This window comes from Salmo salar, chromosome 03 (genome assembly GCF_965601325.2).
Source record: "Salmo salar chromosome 03, fSalSal1, whole genome shotgun sequence".
Taxonomy (NCBI): domain Eukaryota; kingdom Metazoa; phylum Chordata; class Actinopteri; order Salmoniformes; family Salmonidae; genus Salmo; species Salmo salar.
Window position 1 is genome coordinate 55,540,431 of NC_138293.1, and position 23,386 is coordinate 55,563,816.

The 23,386-nt window shown below is 41.0% G+C and overlaps 1 protein-coding gene across 1 annotated transcript; it reads left to right on the top strand.

Moving 5' to 3' along the window:
• Positions 1-8,911: 8,911 nt before the first annotated feature.
• Positions 8,912-15,885, top strand: LOC106600936 (homeobox protein Dlx3b). Its single transcript, XM_014192729.3, has 3 exons — positions 8,912-9,567; positions 12,005-12,189; positions 13,702-15,885. Exons 1-3 carry the CDS (start codon positions 9,240-9,242, stop codon positions 14,047-14,049), a joined length of 861 nt encoding a protein of 286 aa, XP_014048204.1. The 5' UTR covers positions 8,912-9,239; the 3' UTR covers positions 14,050-15,885.
• The last annotated feature ends 7,501 nt before the right edge of the window (positions 15,886-23,386 follow it).

Consider the following 23,386-nt stretch of genomic DNA (forward strand, 5'->3'; position numbering starts at 1 on the left):
GACTGATATTCTGCAGAAGGTACATGGATTGAACTGCTGAGGACTGTGGTCAAGTCATTTTCTCTGAATCCCCTTTCCGATTGTTTGGGGCATCCGGAAAAAGCTTGTCCGGAGAAGACGAGGTGAGCGCTACGCACCCCTCCATGCCGTCCATGGGAGGGGTGCGTCACTTGAGTGGGTTGAGTCACTGACGTGGTCTTCCTGTCTGAGTTGACGCCCCCCCCTTGGGTTGTGCCATGGCGGAGATCGTTGTGGGCTATACTCGGCCTTGTCTTAGGACGGTAAGTTGGTGGTTGGAGACATCCCTCTAGTGGTGTGGGGGCTATGCTTTGGCAAAGTGGGTGGGGTTATATCCTACCTGTTTGGCCCTGTCCGGGGGTGTCTTCTGATCCCTCCTGTCTCAGCCTCCAGTATTTATGCTGCAGTAGTTTGTGTCGGGGGGCTAGGGTCAGTCTGTTACATCTGGAGTATTTCTCTTGTCTTATCCGGTGTCCTGTGTGAATTTAAATATGCTCTCTAATTCTCTCTTTCTGTCTTTCTCTCGGAGGACCTGAGCCCTAGGACCATGCCTCAGGACTACCTGGTATGATGACTCCTTGCTGTCCCCAGTCCACCTAGCCGTGCTGCTGCTCCAGTTTCAACTGTTCTGCCTGCGGCTATGGAACCCTGACCTGTTCACCGGACGTGCTTGTTGCACCCTCGACAACTACTATGATTATTATTACTTGACCATGCTGGTCATTTATGAACATTTTAACATCTTGACCATGTTCTGATATAATATCCACCCTGCACAGCCAGAAGAGGACTGGCCACCCCTCATAGCCTGGTTCTATAGGTTTCTTCCTAGGTTTTTGGCCTTTCTAGGGAGTTTTTCCTAGGGAGTTTTTCCTAGCCACTGTGCTTCTTTCACATGCATTGCTTGCTGTTTGGGGTTTTAGGCTGGGTTTCTGTACAGCACTTTGAGATCTCAGCTGATGTACGAAGGGCTATATAAATTTGATTTGATACCATCAGTCCTGTGTCATGCCAACAGTAAAGCATCCTGAGACCATTCATGTGTAGGGGTTGCTTCTCAGCCAAGGGAGTGGGCTCACTCACAATCTTGCCTAAGAGCACAGCCATGACTAAAGAATGGTACCAACACATCCTCCGAGAGCAACTTTTCCCAACCATCCAGGAACATTTTGGTGACGAACAATGCCTTTTCCAGCATGATGGAGCACCTTGCCATAAGGCAAAAGTGATAGCTAAGTGGCTTGGGGAACAAAACATCAATATTTTGGGTCTATGGCAAGGAAACTCCCCAGACCTTAATCCCATTGAGAACTTGTGGTCAAACCTCAAATAAACCCCACAAATTCTGACAAACTCCAAGCATTGATTATGCAAGAATGAGCTGCCATCAGTCAGGATGTGGCCCAGAAGTTAATTGACAGCATGCCAGGGTGGATTGCGGAGGTCTTGAAAAAGAAGGGTCAACACTGCAAATATTGACTCTTTGCATCAACTTCATGTAATTGTCAATAAAAGCCTTTGACACTTATGAAATGCTTGTAATTATACTTCAGTATTCCATAGTAACATCTGACAAAAAATATCTAAAGACGCTGAAGCAGCAAACTTTATGGAAATATTTGTGTCATTCTCAAAACTTTTGGCCAAGACTGTACATATACCCTAGCCTGGCAAATTTCCAGGTGAACATATTGTCATCGTATCAAAGTCAATAGCTATCTAGGTTTCCATCTAATTGGCGACAGATTGTCATGAGTATATTCTTAATCTCCATAAAAAAAAATATGCGCATTTGGCCACACAATGTATTTTTTTCGCTCAAGTTTTCATGTACTTAGTAAGTTCAATGTGTATGAATTTCATTTTAAACTCCTCCAATAATTTTGGCACAAACTGTTGCGTTAAATTGAAAATGTGGTTGCTCTGGTCTTGGCACGTGCGCTCTAGCCGACAGATACAGTGCCGGTGCAGGTAGGCTAGTCTACATGATGAAATTATTATGGATAATAGCGAGAATATTTGTATTTGTCAAACGGCAGTCAGCATCGATCATCATGTTACCAGAATAAGACCCTAGATATGTATTGGAAAGCGGTATCAAACTCATCGTGCACGTTCACCACCCTGTGAACTTAATCATCATTTGTTTAATATGTATCCTAAAACTGCCCGGTTTCACGAGTCATAGTGGGAGGACAACACACCATTTAATCGCGTGACTTCAAGTTTAGGTCGATGTGATTGTTATAAGGCTATATCAATATCTGCGAATAAAGGCTTTTCCACCGCCATTTCGCGCATAATACATTTTACCGACACAAAAAGATCCCACCATGTCAAACGAACAAATTAGCTGTTGGCATTTATAAAATTGTACAGAAACTTCCTGTTTCCATCAAAGCTGTTTAGAAAAACGTTTATAGGCTACAGTATGACTTTACTCACATAAAAACTGTGGATGTAAACAAGGTTACTAGCTAGGTAGGTTGGCGCCAGATTGTAATGCCAATTTTCTCAAATCCGCATAAAACTATAGGACCTATTCGCATTTTACCACCAGAGATGTTTCATTTTGCGCTTAAATTCCTATCTACCGGGAAAAAAAGAGTTATACGGGTTTCCATTGCATTTTAAACTCTACTGTTGTATTTCTGACACAAACGTTTTGCATTAGCGATTGTGCCCATTACCTATTTGGCGACCTATGAAAACACTGAAACTGGAAATAAGATACTGAATGGTCAGTGATCATCACCATTTAAAGCATGTAATTAACGAAACAGAATTACATTTTAGGCTGCAATATGTTATCAGCCAAGTGGGACGGTCATGGTAGCCTACATAATTACTTCCATAGGCCTAGAAATCCAACTTGGTCTCAGAGTATTTTGTATTATTCTGTACGTAAAGCCGAGATTCAGTACTTTGTTTCATATGGTATGTATTCATTTGTGGATGTCCATCACCCATTTCGTATGATATATGTTACAATTACAATTTGTATTATAGGTTACGAATTTGCCTAATGTACAATATGTTACAAATTCTGGCTAGGTGGCTAACATTAGTTAGCTGACTAGCGTTAGCTAGGCTAGGGGTTAAGTTAGGAGACCGTACACTTGACATCCGTAGATGTCGAGCTTGCACAGGCACAGGTCACCGTACATATAACCATCCCTTCAAAAGCCCAAAATGTATTCACACAAAGAACAAAGAAAAAATAAATGAAGACAAGAAAAATAAGAATTAAGAGGTGGAAAGAGGTGTATTTTACCATAAGAAAATAGTATACTATATTCAAAATAATTTGTAGACAAATACTTGTTATAGTTGTAGGTAAAAGTGTCATTTAAATATATCATGTGGGAAAAGGGATCTCCCTAGGGGTCAGAGCTGGCAGGAGAACCAAGGAGGTTTAGGGTTAGGACTCAGACCTCAGGCCTCGGGAATGGTAAGAGTTAGGTATGGGGGCCAGAGAGGTTAAGGTTAGGACTCACATCTCTGGAGTAGTTAGGGTTGGGTATAAGGGTCAGAAAGGTTAGGGTTGGGACTCAGGTCTGGTTAGGGTTAGGTATAGGGGCCAGAGAGGTTAGGGCTCAGGCCTCAGGAGTGGTTAGGATTAGGCATGGTGGCCAGAGAGGTTAGGGTTAGAGCTCAGGTCTCTGGGGTGTTTAGGGTTAGGCATGTGGGTCAGAGAGGTTAGTTTAGGGTTCAGGTTTCCGGGGTGGTTAGGGTTAGAATAGTTACAGACAACAGTCCTTCAAAGGGAAGGTCTATATACTAAGCGGGTGATAGCTACAAGACCTATACATGCATACTTATGTATATTTATATTTAGAGATCAGAGCTGGTTTCAGAGCATTTTGTATTATTCTGTACGCAAATCCGAGATTTAGTAGGGTATGTTTCGTATAGTATTGTAATGACCCTGGGTTTATAAGCGCGGAAATCGACTCTGCCGCTTGAGCATGCTTTTGCGGCACAGTCGATCGCGCGCCGGACTTCGGGCTTGAAGGTCGAGGGTTCGAGACCTGCTCCTTGCTGTTTTATTACATTGGTGTCGGAAGTGATCGGACCTTGCATCCACGACAGTGCGTGTGCTTGGCCGGTGAGCGCGTTCCTGTAAGACGTTGAGTCGCAAGCTAGCGCGAGGACGCGCTCTTTGAAAGGAGGGAGTAGTGTAACGACCCTGGGTTTATAAGCGCGGAAATCGACTCTGCCGCTTGAGCATGCTTTTGCGGCACAGTCGATAGCACGCCGGACTTCGGGCTTGAAGGTCGAGGGTTCGAGACCTGCTCCTTGCTGTTTCATTACAGTATGTATTAATTTTGGGATTCCATCGCCCATTTGGTATGATATGTTACAAATTACAATTCGGAATATATTTTACAAATTCTAGCTAGGTGGCTAACGTTAACTAGCTAGCTTGCTAGCGTTAGCTAGGTTAGGGGTTAAGGTTAGGGTTAAGTTAAAGGGATACATTTAGAGTTAGGGAAAGGGTTAGCTAACATGCAAAGTAGCTAAAAAGTTGCTCATTAGCTAAAATGCTCAACTTGTCTGTGATGAGATTCGAATTCCACACGAAATGTAACAAAACATATTAATTTGTATATATATTTACATTTACTATGTTACGTCTAGTCTATGAGACCAGGCTGAAAGATGGGATACATAAATCCACAAGGAGTTCAAAAGTAATTTATAAAAACAAAAACTAAGGGTAGAAATAAAAAATCCGTGGGAATGGATTAAAAACAATGAGTTAACAAATAAAAATCAGAGGGAATGGATAATGAAACAGAGAGAACAAATAAAAAAAATTGAGGGAATAGATCAAAACTGAGGGTACTGATTAGCCTGGCTGTTTTAACCCCCATTATGACCCCTAAGGGGCTCCGTAGAACCTGGTCCACTGCTAATATACAAAGATTACAAACATTCAACCATGGAAGTTAAAAGAGGAAAGCGAAAGTTGATGTATCTTTTTTGACACTCCTTGAGAGTTTCACTTGCCATTATCTATAGGCTATATGAGTTAATTGCGTTTTGTTAGGCTGATAGGCCATAATTTGCTGCATATCTGATAATCAACAACAATCGAATTACACACAATTTACCGAGACTTCTCCAAACCTTGGTGCCATTGACACACTTTTTGGGTTGTTTTGGATGACGTGAATGGATTGGCCACGTCTAGGGTCTCCACTAGTTACCACAGCCACAAAGTTAAATTGGCTACAGGCTATCGTAAAAATGTATGAAAACAAAAAGGGTTATGGTTAAGGTTAGGGTTGCAGTTGAGGTTAGGTTTTAAGTCAGATTTTAAGAAGATAAATGGTAGAAATAGGCGGGGTTTATGACTTCTGATTGTGGTAACTAGTGACGACCCAATTCTAGGGCTCCTACGGAAAGTCCTTAGGGCAAGTCACAAGCAAACCTAAAGAGGAATTAGCCTATCAAATTGATCTAGTCCCAAACCTATGTATATAGGCTACTTTTTTTAATGCACAACTCCAGTGAAGAATGGTGCCTATCTTTGTTGCAGACAGTTAAATGTTGACTAAATATGTCTTAATTAGCTCCGAATACAACACCGAATACAACAGATGTAGACCTTACAGTGATTTGCTTACTTCAAATCAAATGTATTTGTCACATACACATGGTTAGCAGGTGTTAATGCAATTGTAGCGAAATGCTTGTGCTTCTAGTTCCGACCATGCAGTAATATCTAACAAGTAATCTACCAATTCCACAACAACTACCTTGTACACACAAGTGTAAAGGAATGAATATGAATATGTTCATAAAAATATATAAATGAGTGATGGCCGAACGGCATAGGCAAGATGTAATAGATGGTATGGAGTACAGTATATACATATGACATGAGTATTGTAGGGTATGAAAACATATAAAGCAGCATTGTTTAAGGTGGCTAGTGATACATTACATCAGGATGGCAAGATGCAGTAGATGGTATAGAGTACAGTATATACATATGAGATGAGTAGTGTAGGTTATGAAAACATATAAAGTGGCATTGTTTAAAGTGGCTAGTGATACATCTAATTACATCAAGATGGCAAGATGCAGTAGATGGTATGGCGTACAGTATATACATATGAGATGAATAATGTAGGTTATGTAAACATTATCTAATATAAATAATATAAAGTGGCAAGTGATAAATTGATTACATCAATTTTCCCATTATTAAAGTGGCTTGAGTTGAGTCAGTATGTTGGCAGCAGCCACTCAATGTTAGTGATGGCTGTTTAATAGTCTGATGGCCTTGAGATAGAAGCTGTTTTTCAGTCTCTCGGTTCCAGCTTTGATGCTTACTTACAAGCCCTTAACCAACAATGCAGTTTTAAGAAAAATAAGTATTAAGAAAGTATTTACTAAAATAAACTGAAGTAAAAAATAAATAAATAAAAAATACAAATAAAAAAGAAGAAAATGGAAAATTAAAGACCAACAATAAAATAACAGTAACGAGGCTATATACAGGGGGTACCGGTGCAGAGTCAATGTGTGGTGGCACAGGGGAAATAGGTGTTGGTGTGTTTGGACCATGATAGTTTGTTGGTGATGTGGACACCAAGGAGCTTGAAGCTCTCAACCTGCTCCACTACAGCCCTGTCGATGAGAATGGGGGTGTTCTCGGCCCTCCTTTTCCTGTAGTCCACGATTATCTCCTTTGTCTTGATCACGTTGAGGGAGAGGTTATCCTGGCACCACACTGCCAGGTCTCTGACCTCCTCCCTATAGGCTGTCTCATCGTTGTCGGTGATCAGGCCTATCACTGTTGTGTCATCGGCAAACTTAATGATGGCGTTGGAGTCGTACTTGGCCATGCAGTCATGGGTGAACAGGGAGTACAGGAGGGGACTGAGCACATACCCCTGAGGGGTCCCATGTTGAGGATCAGTGTGGCAGATATGTTGTTACCTACCCTTACCACCTGGGGGTGGCCCGTCAGGAAGTCCAGGATCCAGTTGCAGAGGGAGGTGTTTAGTCCCAGGGTCCTTAGCTTAGTGATGAGCTTTGAGGGCTCTATGGTGTTGAAAGCTGAGCTGTAGTCAATGAATAGCATTCTCACGTACAGTGGGGAGAACAAGTATTTGATACACTGCCGATTTTGCAGGTTTTCCTACTTACAAAGCATGTAGAGGTCTGACATTTTTATCATAGGTACACTTCAACTGTGAGAGTCAGAATCTAAAACAAAAATCCAGAAAATCACATTGTATGATTTTTAAGCAATTAATTTGCATTTTATTGCATGACATAAGTATTTGATCACCTACCAACCAGTAAGAATTCTGGCTCTCACAGACCTGTTAGTTTTTTTTTAAGAAGCCCTCCTGTTCTCCACTCATTACCTGTATTAACTGCACCTGTTTGAACTCGTTACCTGTATAAAAGACACCTGTCCACACACTCAATCAAACAGACTCCAACCTCTCCACAATGGCCAAGACCAGAGAGCTGTGTAAGGACATCAGGGATAAAATTGTAGACCTGCACAAGGCTGGGATGGGCTACAGGACAATAGGCAAGCAGCCTTGTGAGAAGGCAACAACTGTTGGCGCAATTATTAGAAAATGGAAGAAGTTCAAGATGACGGTCAATCACCCTCGGTCTGGGGCTCCATGCAAGATCTCACCTCATGGGCATCAATGATCATGAGAAAGGTGAGGGATCAGCCCAGAACTATACGGCAGGACCTGGTCAATGACCTGAAGAGAGCTGGGACCACAGTCTCAAAGAAAACCATTAGTAACACACTACGCCGTCATGGATTAAAATCCTGCAGCGCACGCAAGGTCCCCCTGCTCAAGCCAGCGCATGTCCAGGCCCGTCTGAAGTTTGCCAATGACCATCTGGATGATTCAGAGGAGGAATGGGAGAAGGTCATGTGGTCTGATGAGACAAAAATAGAGCTTTTTGGTCTAAACTCCACTCGCCGTGTTTGGAGGAAGAAGAAGGATGAGTACAACCCCAAGAACACCATCCCAACCGTGAAGCATGGAGGTGGAAACATCATTCTTTGGGGATGCTTTTCTCCAAAGTGGACAGGACGACTGCACCGTATTGAGGGGAGGATGGATGGGGCCATGTATCGTGAGATCTTGGCCAACAACCTCCTTCCCTCAATAAGAGCATTGAAGATGGGTCGTGGCTGGGTCTTCCAGCATGACAACGACCCGAAACACACAGCCAGGGCAACTAAGGAGTGGCTCCGTAAGAAGCATCTCAAGGTCCTGGAGTGGCCTAGCCAGTCTCCAGACCTGAACCCAATAGAAAATCTTTGGAGGGAGCTGAAAATCCGTATTGCGTTGCGACAGCCCCGAAACCTGAAGGATCTGGAGAAGGTCTGTATGGAGTAGTGGGCCAAAATCCCTGCTGCTGTGTGTGCAAACCTGGTCAAGAACTACAGGAAACGTATGTTCTCTGTAATTGCAAACAAAGGTTTCTGTATCAAATATTAAGTTCTGCTTTTCTGATGTATCAAATACTTATGTCATGCAAAAAAAAAAAGCTAATTAATTACTTAAAAATCATACAATGTGGTTTTCTGGATTTTTGTTTTAGATTCCGTCTCTCACAGTTGAAGTGTACCAATGATAAAAATGACGGACCTCTACATGCTTTGTAAGTAGGAAAACCTGCAAAATCGGCAGTGTATCAAATACTTGTTCTCCCCACTGTAGGTGTTCCTTTGGTCCAGGTGGGAAAGGGCAGTGTGGAGTGCAATAGAGATTGCATAGTCTGTGCGTTTTTTCTTAACTGTATTCTTAACTGCCTAATAAACACATCCAGCAGAAAATGTATCTTCTACTTTCAGAAATGTTGTGGGACTGTGGTTCGGGCCGGGGGAGGTTCTGGAGGTTTTCGTGGGGAGAGGAGTGTAGCCTGGCTGGCGACACAGTTTAGCCCTCAGGGTAAACTGGGAATGAAGCATTCACTCCCCTCGCTCTGTAATTTTGAGTTCAGTTGGGTTAGGTGCCGTCACAGTGCAGTGCAGTCTCGCCGAGGGACTTTGGATAGATTCTGAAGAGTTTAACGCTTCACAATATTGTTTTGGTTTTGTTTTTATTTTGGGGAGTTGATGTTTTCTTTTCAAACTTGAATTTCAACTTACAAGGCCTTTCTTACGAGTATCCTCTATTTCTGGAGGTTTGTATTAGGGGGGTGAAGGAAGGCCGTGCAGGATGAATGGAACTACTTCTGAGAAGGCGGCATCGAGCCTTTCGTCTGATCTCCACTCCACAGTGAGCTGTCACCCGGGCGCCAATGATTTGCCGACACTGCCAAAGTCCTCTCCCATGGACATGGGGTTCTACAGCGGCCAGACGACGCACAGCCACCACGACTACTACCCCAGCCACGGTCAGTCCTGCTTGCAACCAATGAAGCCATACTCGTATCATCACCACTACAATCTCCATGGGGCCTACATTGCCAAATCGGAAAATCCTTATCCTCATACGCAATACGCTCATTATGCCCGGGACGTACAGTCACATCTCCAAGATATCGGTAAGATTTACGCATGAGCCACGTTGCCATTTTTGGTGAATCTCGAAGTTATATTTATTACTATTTTGTTCTGACGTGTCAATGTGGCGGATGTTAAATCAACCATCCAAAAGGCTTATCGACAATGAGGACCAACCTTCATGCCACAGAATTTAAATGTGCCTACCTAAAATTCTATACATCGAATTTACATTTGGTCAGCCTAACTGGTGTTAGGCATTAATTTGGTTGTTGGGTGTCTTGGGAGTTAAACGGTTTTGAAAATAGTGTAAGTTAGCGTACTTTTGATTTGGAATAATTTATCAACTTAATTTGTCCAACCTTTATGGAAAAAAACACGATTTCACATGTGGAAAATTACATGATTTATTACACATGCAAAAATTCCACCTGTTTTGCACATTCAAAATTGTATTTCACATGTGACATGTGGTTTAATGATATTTCACATTAAGTTTCTTTACACGATGCCCTGCAAACAAAATTGGGATGCCCTCAGAAAGTCACAAAATCTACAGTGTTTTCCACTTAGCTACAGTCATTTACATACATGATTACATTGTGTATGTTTATTTATACAGTAATTATTGCTCAACATGTCCTCATGTGGGATTTGAACTCACAACCTCTTGGTTCATGGCATTCAACACTTCCTGCTATGCCACCATGTCGTTTCAATGACTGATTTCACCTGTATTCCTCCACTGGACTTCAAAGTAAATCTCAGCTTTGTATAATACACTCAAGAAAAACGATTATATTTATCATAGTGATTCAGAAGTAACATTAAAACAGAATTCTCTGCCACACTGACTTTAGACAACTATACAGAAAACCCTTCAAATGCTGAGATAAGTAAACTAAATCAATAATGAGAGAATAGTCACATTAACGGATGACTAAAATAGCAGTGCAGAGATGTATTATGGTAATTAATTTGTAGTAGACCTAGCTAACCAGTAGCTAGCTAACACCAGACACAGATGAAGACCTAGCTAACCAGTAGCTAGCTAACACCAGACACAGATGAAGACCTAGCTAACCAGTAGCTAGCTAACACCAGACACAGATGAAGACCTAGCTAACCAGTAGCTAGCTAACACCAGACACAGATGAAGACCTAGCTAACCAGTAGCTAGCTAACACGAGACACCGATGAAAGTGGAAACATAAAAGTATCTTTGACATAGATGAATATGGTAAACTTGTAATTGCATTTGCTGATACCCTACCGCCAAATATTGACACAGTAGAGTAGCTATCTAGCTATATAAACCATGCCCCTTTGCAACCAAGCCTTCTCGGATGTTGGTTACAAGGCGGTACTTATTTAAATTAGGTAAGAGAAAATGAAGGTGATGATACCCTATCCCTTTAATAATCCCGCCTCCTGAATCCAAGTGTTTGACACGGGGGAGGGGACCAATAACTTTATGATAAAACTTTATCAAAGTGGAAGCAAGTCATACATTGGTGATCATACTTTGATCTGGTTTCATCCAAATATCATCCAATTTCATGAAAACAATGATTTTGACTGTTCATGGCCTTTAAGATGAGCTCCCAGGGAATAGTGCAGTATATAATTTTTATCCTACAATTCAAATGACCCATTAGGCCTAGCCTACTTTGATCGTTTTGCAATAACACACTATGCTATTAAGCTCTTAAATCATATAAATCGTTCATATGGCCTAAAATGAAAATGTAGCCTATTCTGTAAATGCAAAAGGTTTCTTAATTTTTTTCCAAAATTGGTTTTGCAAAGCAGCTGAAACCTTCACATTTGAGAGAGAACTGCTATTGCGTTTGTGTTGTCATTGGTAATTGTAGTGTTGTTAACAATGTTTAGGTATCTAGGCCCTATAACATACCATTTACCTGGTAGCATTGGCATTCCAGAAAGAAAACTTCTCTTCGAATTGGCCCGAAGCCAAGTGCATCAGGTGTCACAACATGTCAGTCTGGCACGTATTGCTTTTTTGACTCAATAGCCTGTCTTAGAGTTTTGACTTGGTCACTGCATGTGAAAACACCCCCAAACAATACATGAAGGCTATATAGCCTATATACTCGATGCACCAATCCTCCTCTCTCATTAGTGGCATATCCCATAATAATGTGAGGGGCATTGGAATCTCTTGGACAGAGACATTTTGTGCACCAAACTCTGTTTAGGCTATTGAGTCGAGCATTTTCAGAACTGGTAAAAAAAAAAAATGGAAGGCAGAATTATCTTTTTTTAAATTGATGTTGACTAATGAAATATATCATCATTCATCTTTTATCATAATACTTTTCATTAATCTTTATCATAATATTTTATTTCTGTAGGCATAGGCCTATAGCCTACTGTTGAAGCCCTCTGTAGGCCTAGTGTAAATGTATGAGCCCCTCAAGTCCTTTAGCCTACTAATGCTCTGTTGTCATTTTTCAGTGAAAGAGGAACCAGAGCCTGAGGTGAGAATGGTCAACGGAAAGCCTAGAAAAATCCGAAAACCTCGCACCATATATTCGAGTTACCAGCTCGCTGCGTTGCAACATCGCTTCCAGGGAGCTCAGTATTTGTCTCTTCCTGAGAGAACTGAACTAGCGGCTCAACTCGACGTGACACAAACACAGGTGAGGAAGCCAACAGGCCGCGCATACCACTGTTATGACACGCTGTTGAGAGATTTGTATCTCTATGATTTATGTTCATTTGTCTTATAAAACCATGAACTATACTGGCATCTTTTTTGCATACTGTAATTCTACACCGAGTGAATCGTCTGAGATGTTATAGATTTTTTAATCGCTTTTTAAATTCACAAGTATGTGGTACATTTTCACAAATCTTAGTACAACACTCAAAACAGATCAACAAAAAAGCAGTCGTTTTAAAACTCTTAGCACATGTTCAATTGACTTAGTACAACACACAAAATCATACAGTCCCTTTTTCACCAAACTTAATCAGTGTTTCATCTAGAAATACGTTTCGCATTGCAATACATGTTCATATATAGTAATTGCCTTTCACAATGTAATACTCACAAGACATGTTACTATTACTTAATCCGAATGTTCTTAATTGATGATCACTTAAACGTTTGGTAAACCTATAGATTGTACACGTAAACGTGTTTGTCTACAACATATTTTGAGAATTGCATGAAAAAAAGTGTCTGTAAAGTAGAAACATAAAAAATATATGATATATACTCGAATGTACTGCTATGATGATGACTATGATTTTACTTCACAGTAAGTTAAAAGAAAAACTGATCAGAGATGTACTGTATGTAACAAATCAAAGTTAATTGGTCGCGTACACAGATTAGCAAATGTTACAGCAGGTGCAGCGAAATGCTTGTGTTTCTAGCTCCTACAGTGCGGTAATGCAATACCAATACACAAATAATCCAGGAAGTCCAAAACAAGAAAGAAATGCATCCCCTACACAATACATATGGATCCAAAATGAAGTTTGCCGTGACAAAATGTTTTCCCCCAGGTGCATGAACAATGAGGATATTTACTGCAAATTCGATGAGAATCTATGGTCAAATGCTCAAGACAGGCTTAATGCAAACTAGTGCCTGCTAAAATATATGTTTCTTTAATTTGATTACATTGTAAAAGATGTCTTCAATGATCACGCCTTTGATCACACATGGGATAGAAATTATGGAAATTTGATGTTCAGTCAATTCTAATGGGTAGTGCAGGTGTATAGCCTAATGTAAAACAGTGTAATGTACTGTAATGTACAGACTGTAGCATACTACATTCAAAGGACAATTTTGAAACATGTATCTTACAATTCACCACATACTTGTAAAAAATTGTACCAAAGCGATAAAAAGGCGGTATTGTTTATATTATATGTCAAACCACCAGGGTTATTAACCTCTTCCTGTCATTTTTATATCTAATAATTGATAGCTTCATTTATTGATCTAAGTTTGCATCTGGATTCCAAATTTCAATGCAACATAATTAAGTATATTCTATTCTAATACGGCCTAGGGTGTCAATATGAAATTACAACACTTTGCTAGATAATACATTTTTAACCCATACCTTCACATTTTCTGTTGCAAACATCCCGACCTTGTATTTAAACCTGTAGCTCAAATATTTTTTCACTAGGTCAAGATCTGGTTCCAGAATCGCCGTTCCAAATTCAAGAAGCTGTACATGAACGGGGAAGTTCTACTGGACCACAGCCCAGGAGCCAGTGACTCTATGTCCTGCAATTCACCTCCGTCCCCGGCCATTTGGGACCGTAGCGTATCCACAGACCCCGCCACTAGAGAGCAGGCTCCCCAGCCCGCCCTCAGCTCCACTCTATGTTATGTGGAGAACTACACTCATCACTGGTATCAACAGACCTCACAGTCACAGCACTCAGGACTGGTTCTTCAGCACACAACACCACCTAAGAATATGGGCGGCGGTGTACTAACACAAAATGTACCGGTACAAACGGTGGGTTAACAACATGGCGGCTCATTGGAAATAAAGCCTAGAGGGCTGCGATGGGATTTGTGTGCCGATACAGAGGGCTGAAGTTCACGGACAATTTGGGAAACATACACAAGGACTTGTTGTCTCTGTTGTATACAAAAAGAACGGACAAATCCAAGTCCATATTCTGTTTAGATAGAGTGATGAGATGCTAATGTTATCAGTGGCTCATTTCACTCTGTTGGAGAGATTTGATATGAGAATGAATAGAATAGCAGCCTATTTGGTGGCACTTTCCTTTACGGTGGCCCACTGTGGGACCTTTAACTGAACAATGAAAAAGGTCCTTTCAGATTCTTTGATCTACAGCTATGCAAATATATACCGTCGGTGCATTCAACGCCATTTGTTTCTTCACAGTATGAAACACTCACAGATACATGGAAGTAGCGTGTACCATTTTCATACATTTGTTAATTATACTTGGCATTTGTTGCATTTATATAGATGTCATCAAGGCTCAATTCACATATTGAGCCATACAGCATTTTATTTCACAATGGTTCAAAACATAACATCCCTTGGAAGTTGCAGAGAACTATAGGAGAAAAAAAATGTGTATTTGGTACTTTGCGTTTGCAATCGATTTTTTTTTTAGGTAAAAGCCATAAACTCAGGTTGTTATTTATAATGTAGCCTATTTTATACTCTATTGATCTGTTAGTAGAAAGTCAATGTGACACTTTTGTGCCTGAGGAAAAACATATTTTATAGGTAGTCTTTTGAGTGAATAATAAAGTTTTTGTTTTTATTCATTCTATTTACACCGATTGAAATTATGTAATATTCACACACACACACACACACACACACACACGTAAATGACCCCTTGAGATAACATTCAAATCTTGTTTCCATAAACTTCTTTATACAAATGATCCATTGAAACAGTTGTAAGGACAACATGGAATAGTAGAAATGATATATTTACAGTCCAGACCAACAAATATACAGGAGCTTAGAGCTGGATCTCTATTGAGATGGAATCACATGTTATATTACAGTTGTATCTCGTTGGTACTACTTTCACAAGTATGTGATTCATTTTTTCAACTTTAGTACAAAACTCCAAACTGGTAACACTTGCAACACAGCCAGTCTTACATTCAAAACCTTTCATTGTGCGTTCATTTTGTTTGTAAAGATCTTTCACCACACAACCATTGATCCAAAATATAAGTTTACTGTGAAATATAATGAGTACATTGGTTTAATCACAAAAACACAACATAATGATATATTCTCAATTTAGTTATTTTAACAACCAGTTAATCCCATACCAAAACATGCATGTTTTAAAATTGTCCTTTGAATGTAGTATGCTACAGTACTGTACATTACAGTACATTACACTGTTTTACATTAGGCTATACACCTGCACTACCCATTGAAATTGACTGAACATCACATTTCCATCATTTCTATCCCATGTGTGATCAAAGGCGTGATCATTGAAGACATCTTTCACAATGTAATCAAATTAAAGAAATTAAAGAAACAATCTTTAGCAGGCACTAGTTTGCAATCAAGCCTGTCTTGAGCATTTGGCCATAGGTTTTGATCGAAACGGCAGTAAATATCCTCATTGTTCATGTACCTTGGGAGAAACCTTTTGGTCTAAATAGGTCCGGATTGAAATCATTGCATGCGTCTTCCATGGCCTGAAGGAGGGTGGTACGCTCACGGGGATGGTAATCATACATCTTCCGCCTGTATGGTAATCATGTATTGTATTTTGCAGTATTGTACTTATGTATTGTAGTGGTCCTGTATGTGGCTCAGTTCATAAAAGCTTGGCACTAGCAACACCAGAATTGTGTGTTGGATTCTCACCAGGGTCACATACCAAAATGTGTGAACTGTGTCTGCTGCGTAAATGGTATATATTACAGTACTCACTTATGGAAAAATGACATGATTTCACGGTTTGCGCATTTTATTTCACATCTGAAATTTCACACGTGAAACCATGTGGTTTTGGAACAATGGATATTTTTCACGTGAGATTTCACAGGTGATGCCCTGCAAACAAAAATGTGTTGTTAGAATGTCCCCGGAACATCACGCAGTCGCAGTGTTTTCAACTGACATATTAGACACACATGATTACATTGCGTATGTTTATTTATACAGTAATTATTCAACATATCCTCATCTGGGATTTGAACTCACAACCTCTTGGTTCACAGCATTCAGATCTTCCTGCTACGCCACCATGTCTGTGTCAATGACTGATTTCACCTGTGTTCCCAAACTTTGGACTTCAAAGTAAATCTCAGCATTGTTACAAATACACACACACACAAAAAACGATTATATTTATCATAGTTATTCAGGAGTAACATTGAAACAGAATAATATGTCTCACCAACATTAGACTACACAGAAAACCCTCAAATTACTGAAATAAGTCAATTAAATCAATGATGAGAGAAAAGTCAGATTAACTGATGACTAAAATAGCAGTGCAGATGACACTCTTTTGCTAAGTGCAGAGATGTATTATAGGTCATGAATCTGTCGGGGACTTCTGAGAATGCTACAGACTTTCTGGCACAGCAGAAAGATCAGCGTACTCTAAATCCAGAGGTTGTGAGTTTTGAAAAGTCAGTACTAAGGGATCATGTCAAATGTAATCATGTTGATTAAAGATATTTTCACTATTTTAGCTGAACAGTGTACCACTTACCTTAAAACCCCAATACCATTTCATTACTTCTCTTACAAACAAACACATGTGAAATAGCTGTTTTCACGTTGAACTGAGAGACACGAGGTCAGTTGTTCACATGCAAAAACATATGTTCACATGTATTTCATTTAGAGTTCACATAATTTAGAGTTCACGCCACCTTTTCACGTGTGAAGAGAATAACAGTTGTTAAAATGTACCGCATACTTGTGAAAAAGGCACTAAAGCGATAGAAACAACTGTAGTTAAAGTTGTTAAGGAAGTACCAACTATATTTGGCAGCTCATGGGTTAAGTGTGTGAGGAAGAGACAGTGAGGTGAACATGCCCTGGATTTGGGAAGAGCTGCCAGCCTGCGTGTGAAGAAGCTGTGGGAGGTGACAGGCGGGCAGACACACTGGAGTCTCTGGATTTTAATAGCACACCACTGAGAGAGAGAGAGAGAGAGAGAGAGAGAGAGAGAGAGTGAGAGCAAATTGAGAGAAAGAGAGCGAGAGAAAAAGAGCGAGAGCTAAAGCCCTTTCAATTGAATTGAGAGAGAAAGAGAGAGAGAGATAAAGCCCTTTGAATTGAGAGAGAGAGCGAGCAAGAGAGAGACTCAGTTAAGGAATGGGAGAGAGACAGTTGGAAAGGGAAGGAGACTGTGACGAAATAACTGTCTCCCAGAATCCTTGCTTGCTTCAGGCGCTCGCATACCAACCAAGACTACCAACAGTTTACCTGGCTGGTCTGTTTGCAGAGCTGTAGAGTGACAGAATGTGTCATCAGGGATGGGGAGATGGATGGATAGAGGGACAACAGGACATCATGGGAAGGGGAATCTACAGATGTAGGATCTTAAATTGAGCCAGTTTGCCACAGCAGGAAAATAATCCTGCAGCAACAGGAAATGTGAATTATTAGGTGGATTATAATTTATGGACATTTTTGTAGAGTGGAAAAACAATTTTTGTAAGGGAAAATCAAGTCTTGACATTTCAACGTGAAAATTACAAACTTCCGAAGCCTTTTTAAACCTCAAATATACTAAAAGTTGTACATTTCCTCCACTGTAGGAAAGGTCTCCTGCAGCAGGGTGACCAAATTAAGATCATACATCTATAGGTAGAGGCTGCTGTACTGGCCCGGAGGACTGAGCACAGAGCATGGAAACCCCTTCATACCCCATCTTTAACAGGTCCGTTAATAACAGCCCCTGCTGGTCTGATTTGAAACGTATTCATTTTGTTTTCCTATCTTCTCCTTCTCCTCCTCCTGTCCAGAAATATGTAGTGAGGAGGTGTCGTCCTATGGCAAGCACGTTTAGATATCTGGGATATTGGATTTTAAAGTAGTAGCTCAAAATAACTTTGTTCGAATTCAAAACACAAAGACAGGGACACAAAGAAACCCTTACTCTCACTAACAAGTGGTATCATTCTACAGTATTAAACATGAAAACACAATCATGTCTTCTTTGAGTTGATGGGGAGCTATGGAAGCTTGAAACGGTCAAGTTCTGTGAAGTTTATCTCTACCGATGACTCTATGGGACAAACAATATAAATGTTGAAGTTAGCAGGAGGAGTGCTGCCTGGCTCTGTGTGTGGGCCTCTGGTCTCTCATGCCTCACTCAGCAGGCTGACTGGATGCCTTAAGCCTTAGGAGATAGGAGTTGACTATATGTCTGGTGTGTGGGCTGAGGGGGTAGCGTTGAGATTTTAGCCCACCAAGCAACTAAGCACATTACACATTGTCATGGTAACTGAATCGTTAGCGAAGTTGGACATGATTGATCAGAATCAACCACATTTGAAAAACAAAGTTTACCAAACATTAGGAACACCTTCCTAATATTGAGTTGCACCCCCTTTTGCTCTCAGAACAGCCTCAACTCGTCGGGGCATGGACTCTTCAAGGTGTTGAAAGCGTCACACAGGGATGCTGGCCCATGTTGACTCCAATGCTTCCCACAGTTGTGTCAAGTTGTCTGGGTGTCCTTTGGGTGGTGGACCTTTCTTGATAAACATGGGAAACTGTTGAGTGTAAAAAGCCCAGCAGCGTTGCAGTTCTTCACACAAACTGGTGCGCCTGGCACCTACTACTATACCCCATTCAAAGGCACTTAAATCTATTGTCTTGCCCATTCACCATCTAAATGGCACACATACACAATCCATGTCTCAATTGTCTCAAGGCTTAAAAATCCTTCAATAACCTGTCTCCTCCCCTTCATCTACACTGATTGAAGTGGATTTATTAACAAGTGACATCAATAAGAGATCATAGCTTTCACCTGGATTCACCTGGTCAGTCTATATGTCATGGAAAGAGCAGGTGTCCTTAATGTTTTGTATTCTCAGTGTAGTAGGTGCAGCCACGGTCCATATCTACGGTATTATTGGGAACCAGTGTTGGGCACAGCTAATTGTCACTCACACGAGATAGATGATGGACCATTTGAAGTCAAACAAGAATCCATATTCCCCCTTTTATTCTCACAAGCAAACCTATGGATGGGGTGCGGAGGTTATCTGGAGGTGGATTGGGTGGTTGGGTGAGAACTGAGAAGCACAGCTGAGGAGGACAGCATCCCAGCTTGCAGACGTCATACTGCCTCTCAAGGCAGGGAAGGGATATGGTTTCACTCCTACCACAAACGTCACTCACCACTGTCATTTTCATATGGGGGGGGGGGGGGGGGGGAACACAAACAAAGATGGGATGTAAGAGGCATGAGACAGCTGTGGATTTTCAATGGCCCTGGAATATGTATTCTCAGTGTTGATGTTTGCAGCAGGGACACTTTTCTGCCGTTTGCTTGGGGTGTTACTAATCGTAGACGGGGATGTATTGCGCCTAAGGTTGGGTTTTAATTATAGACATGGTCGACATAAGTCATGCTGAAATGACCATCTGTGGTGTAGGCCTACTTGTTTAGGACACTTTCCCCAGGTCGGAAGGTATAGGTCTATCCATAATCATAGACATTTCCAAAAATAATTAAGACAGAATTTTCTCGCTTTGCTGCACTGTGGTTCACACACCTGTATCTCTAGCGGTTAAGAACATTGGGCCAGTAACTGAAAGGTCGCTGGTTCAAATCCCCGAGCCAGCAAGGTGGAAAAGTCTGCAGTTCTGCCCTGGAGCAAGGCAGTTAACCCCCAACAACTACTCCCCGGGCGCCGATAACGTGGACGAATGATTCAGAGGGGTTGGGTTAAATGTGGAAGACATTTCGGTTGAATGCATTCAGTTGTGCAACTGAATAGGTATCCCCACCTTTAGCTAATGAGCCCTGCAAAATTGGCACGTCATGCTGCCACCAATGACTGGCTGCAATGGACAGGAAGTAGTGTAAGCATGTGCATGCAAAACGAGGACACAACATTAGCACCTATGTTTGATTTGGGGAGGGGGGTAAATTCTTAAAAACTGGTTTTAATAGCTTTCTTTCGCTCACTGCTCGGTAAATGACGCAGAATTAATATAGGCCTAAACTGTCTACCGATTATGGACAAAGGGTTTCTTTATGTGCTTGTGGGAAATGGTAAACTGGGAAGTGGTAGCTAAGTCCACATGAATGTGTTCACGTGCCATTGAAGCCGTAACAATTCTTCATCCAATAAGATTTTAACTTGATAAGCTAGCTAACATTGCTTATAACAAAGTTAAATAACGTGCTTAACATTGACATAATGGTCAAACTAGCTATGTTTTCCTTATTGATAACGTTGTAATTGTCAAAAACGGATTTGTCATCTTTTGGTTGAAAAGGTAAAAGGTCAGTGGTAAAGCATCACAACTTGGCAACTCGAATAACAAAAAGTTTCCCACTTGTAATTCCAACTTGGAGAGTCGTTCAAGCAGTATTCATGGATGCCAAGGGAAGCTAGGCTTCCCCCAAAAAATTACCAGGAAAGAAAGTAAAAACATCTTTCATCTCTCTGTCTCTCTCATAATTTTCCTTCAATTCGCAAGAGGCTAAATGTATCTCACCAGTGGAAGCATCCGAGCATGCGAAACAGTGCCCCTCTGTCTCTGTATGTGTAGGCCATCTATTTGAGGCTGACTGGTCCAAAAGAGTATGACATTGTTGCCGACCATAGCATTGAATGCAAAGAAAGCCAGCAAGCATTTGGCCTCCTTGATAAAAAAAAGTATAAAATAATAGCCAATCAGCATTGAGCTAAACTGAGTGAGCTCAGCTGTGAATGGTTCTGGCGCACCAACAACAAAAAAGTCTCAAGGGAAGCCAGTTTGGATTTGGTGTCACTCCCATCATCGCGTCGAGAGCATGCGTCATTGACAGAAACAACTTGAATTGTTGCATTTCGTTGTGTTGTTGTCCTCCAGTGGCCAGCTAGCTAAAATTGTCCCTTTCCTAAATTAGCTATGGATAGAGATAGAGAGTTGGACTTGTGGTTTTACTTAATTCTCTGTACTGGCCAATGATTATAACGGCAATTCTGATCCGACCATTAATTCATAGATTGTTGTGCCCCTGGCCTGAGAGGACGGAAGTTCAATATGTAGCTAGATGTAGAAGGCTAACGTTAACTACTAACGTTGCACATGAATGGATGTTAGGCTAGGGAGCAAGCATTTTAGCCAGGAAACTAAAAACAAGTGTGTACTGTATGACAGAGTGATAGTTTGTTTCAACATGAAAGAGACGAGGATGGCATTGGAGTTTCTCTACAAGTAGGGTGAGTCAATATGTTTTGTCTATTTGCACAAACACACACAGAAATCAGAAACATGGACAGCCACATCATATTTAGCTTACGTTGATTGGACTAAATTGTTTTTGCCATCTTTTCGTTTTTAGTCACTGTAAGCATAGGTGATTTGATGATGTTGAAGTTGAAATTCTGCTGGAATAGTGGAGGCAGTTCTTGTTTCTTTGTGAATTGCGGTTACTCTGCAACATGCGACATGTAAAGTGTTGGTCCCATGATTCATGAGCTGAAATAAAAGATCCCAGAAATGTTCCATAAGCACAAAAAGTTTATTTCTTTAAAATGTTGTGCACACATTTGTTTACATCCCTGTTAGTGAGCATTTCTCCTTTTCCAAGATAAGCCACACGTCAGGTGGATGAATTATCAAGAAGCTGATTAAACAGCATGATTATTACACAGGTGCACCTTGTGCTGGAGGGAAAAAAAGGTCACTAAAATGTGCAGTTTTGTCACACAACACAATGCCACAGATGTCTAAAGTTGAGGGAGCATGCAATTGGCATGCTGACTGCAGGAATGTCCACCAGAGCTGTTGCCAGAGAATTGAACATTCATTTCTCTACCATAAGCCTCCAACGTCATTTTAGAGAATTTGGCAGTATGTCCAACCGGCCTCACAACCACAGACTGTGTATGGTGTCGTGTGGGCGAGCGTTTTGCTGATGTCAAGGTTGTGAACAGAGTGCTCCACGGTGGCGGTAGGGTTATGGTACGGGAAGGTATAAGCTAAGGACAACAAACACAATTGCATTTTATCGATGGCAATTTGAATGCTCTTGCCATTCATCCGCCACCATCACCTCATGTTTCAGCATGACAATGCACAGCCCCATGTCGCAAGGATCTGTACACAATTCCTGGAAGCTGAAATTGTCAGAGTTCTCCATGGCCTTCATACACACCAGACATGTCACCCATTGAGCATGTTTGGGATGCTCTGGATCAACGTGTACAACAGTGCGTTTTAGTTCCCATCAATATCCAGCAACTTCGCACAGGCCACGATCAACAGCGTGATCAACTCTATGCGAAGGAGATGTGTCTGATCCATGCCCCTACCTTTAAGGTATCTGTGACCAACAGATGCCTATCTGTATTCCTAGTCAAGTGAAATCCATAGATTAGGGCCTAATGAATATATTTAAATTCACTGATTTCCTTATAAGAACTGTAACTCAGTGAAATCTTTGAAAATGTTGCGTTTATATTTGTGTTCATTGTAAATCAATAGTTGTTTAGTGGTCTGAAAATGTCAGAAACATTAACTTGCTTTACCATGCTGTAGGTCATATAACTGTTTGTTACATGCAATATGCTTTATGGACTTCACCAGACAGAGGTTGATCTCCGGGTTTCTGATGAAATCAAGGTGTGGTTGAATTTATTCCGCCACTGTCTTTTTATTGTCTCGGCCTTCAGGCCTATATATCACGGTCGTAATTCATATGAATTAACTATTAGGTTATAGAGAAAACGCAATTATCAAAACACATAGGTTGTAATGGGGCTTTTTTCCCTGGCTTCCTCGGTGATTTTACCCACGCACCACTACTGCGTTCAAGTGAAATTTCCAACTTGGAACTATAGATGCTTCCGATAACATGTGCAAAAGCCTAGCCTACCTTCAGACCAAGGTAGGTTGTAGTGGCAACATTGTGGTCAACACAAAATGATTTTGTTAGCATATTTAGCCCTGAGTATCCACTTGTGGAATATAATCCAACCGCACATTGACAATTGCCGGGATATAGGAAAAAAGTTCCACAGCACTTTTGATTTAGTTTAAGAAAATATAGATGCAAAGCTTTATAAAGAGAGGCAAAGAGCTGTTACTTAGACCGATTTGCCTCATTTGTTCACTTACCCACAATTTCTGTCCTTCGCATCTGAGT

Excerpts from the sequence above, each read along its gene's own strand:
- LOC106600936 (XM_014192729.3), top strand. The coding sequence starts at position 9,240 with ATGAATGGAACTACTTCTGAGAAGGCGGCATCGAGCCTTTCGTCTGAT. Across the intron at positions 9,568-12,004 it reads GTCACATCTCCAAGATATCG|TGAAAGAGGAACCAGAGCCT; the intron begins GTAAGATTTACG and ends GTCATTTTTCAG. Across the intron at positions 12,190-13,701 it reads TCGACGTGACACAAACACAG|GTCAAGATCTGGTTCCAGAA; the intron begins GTGAGGAAGCCA and ends TTTTTTCACTAG.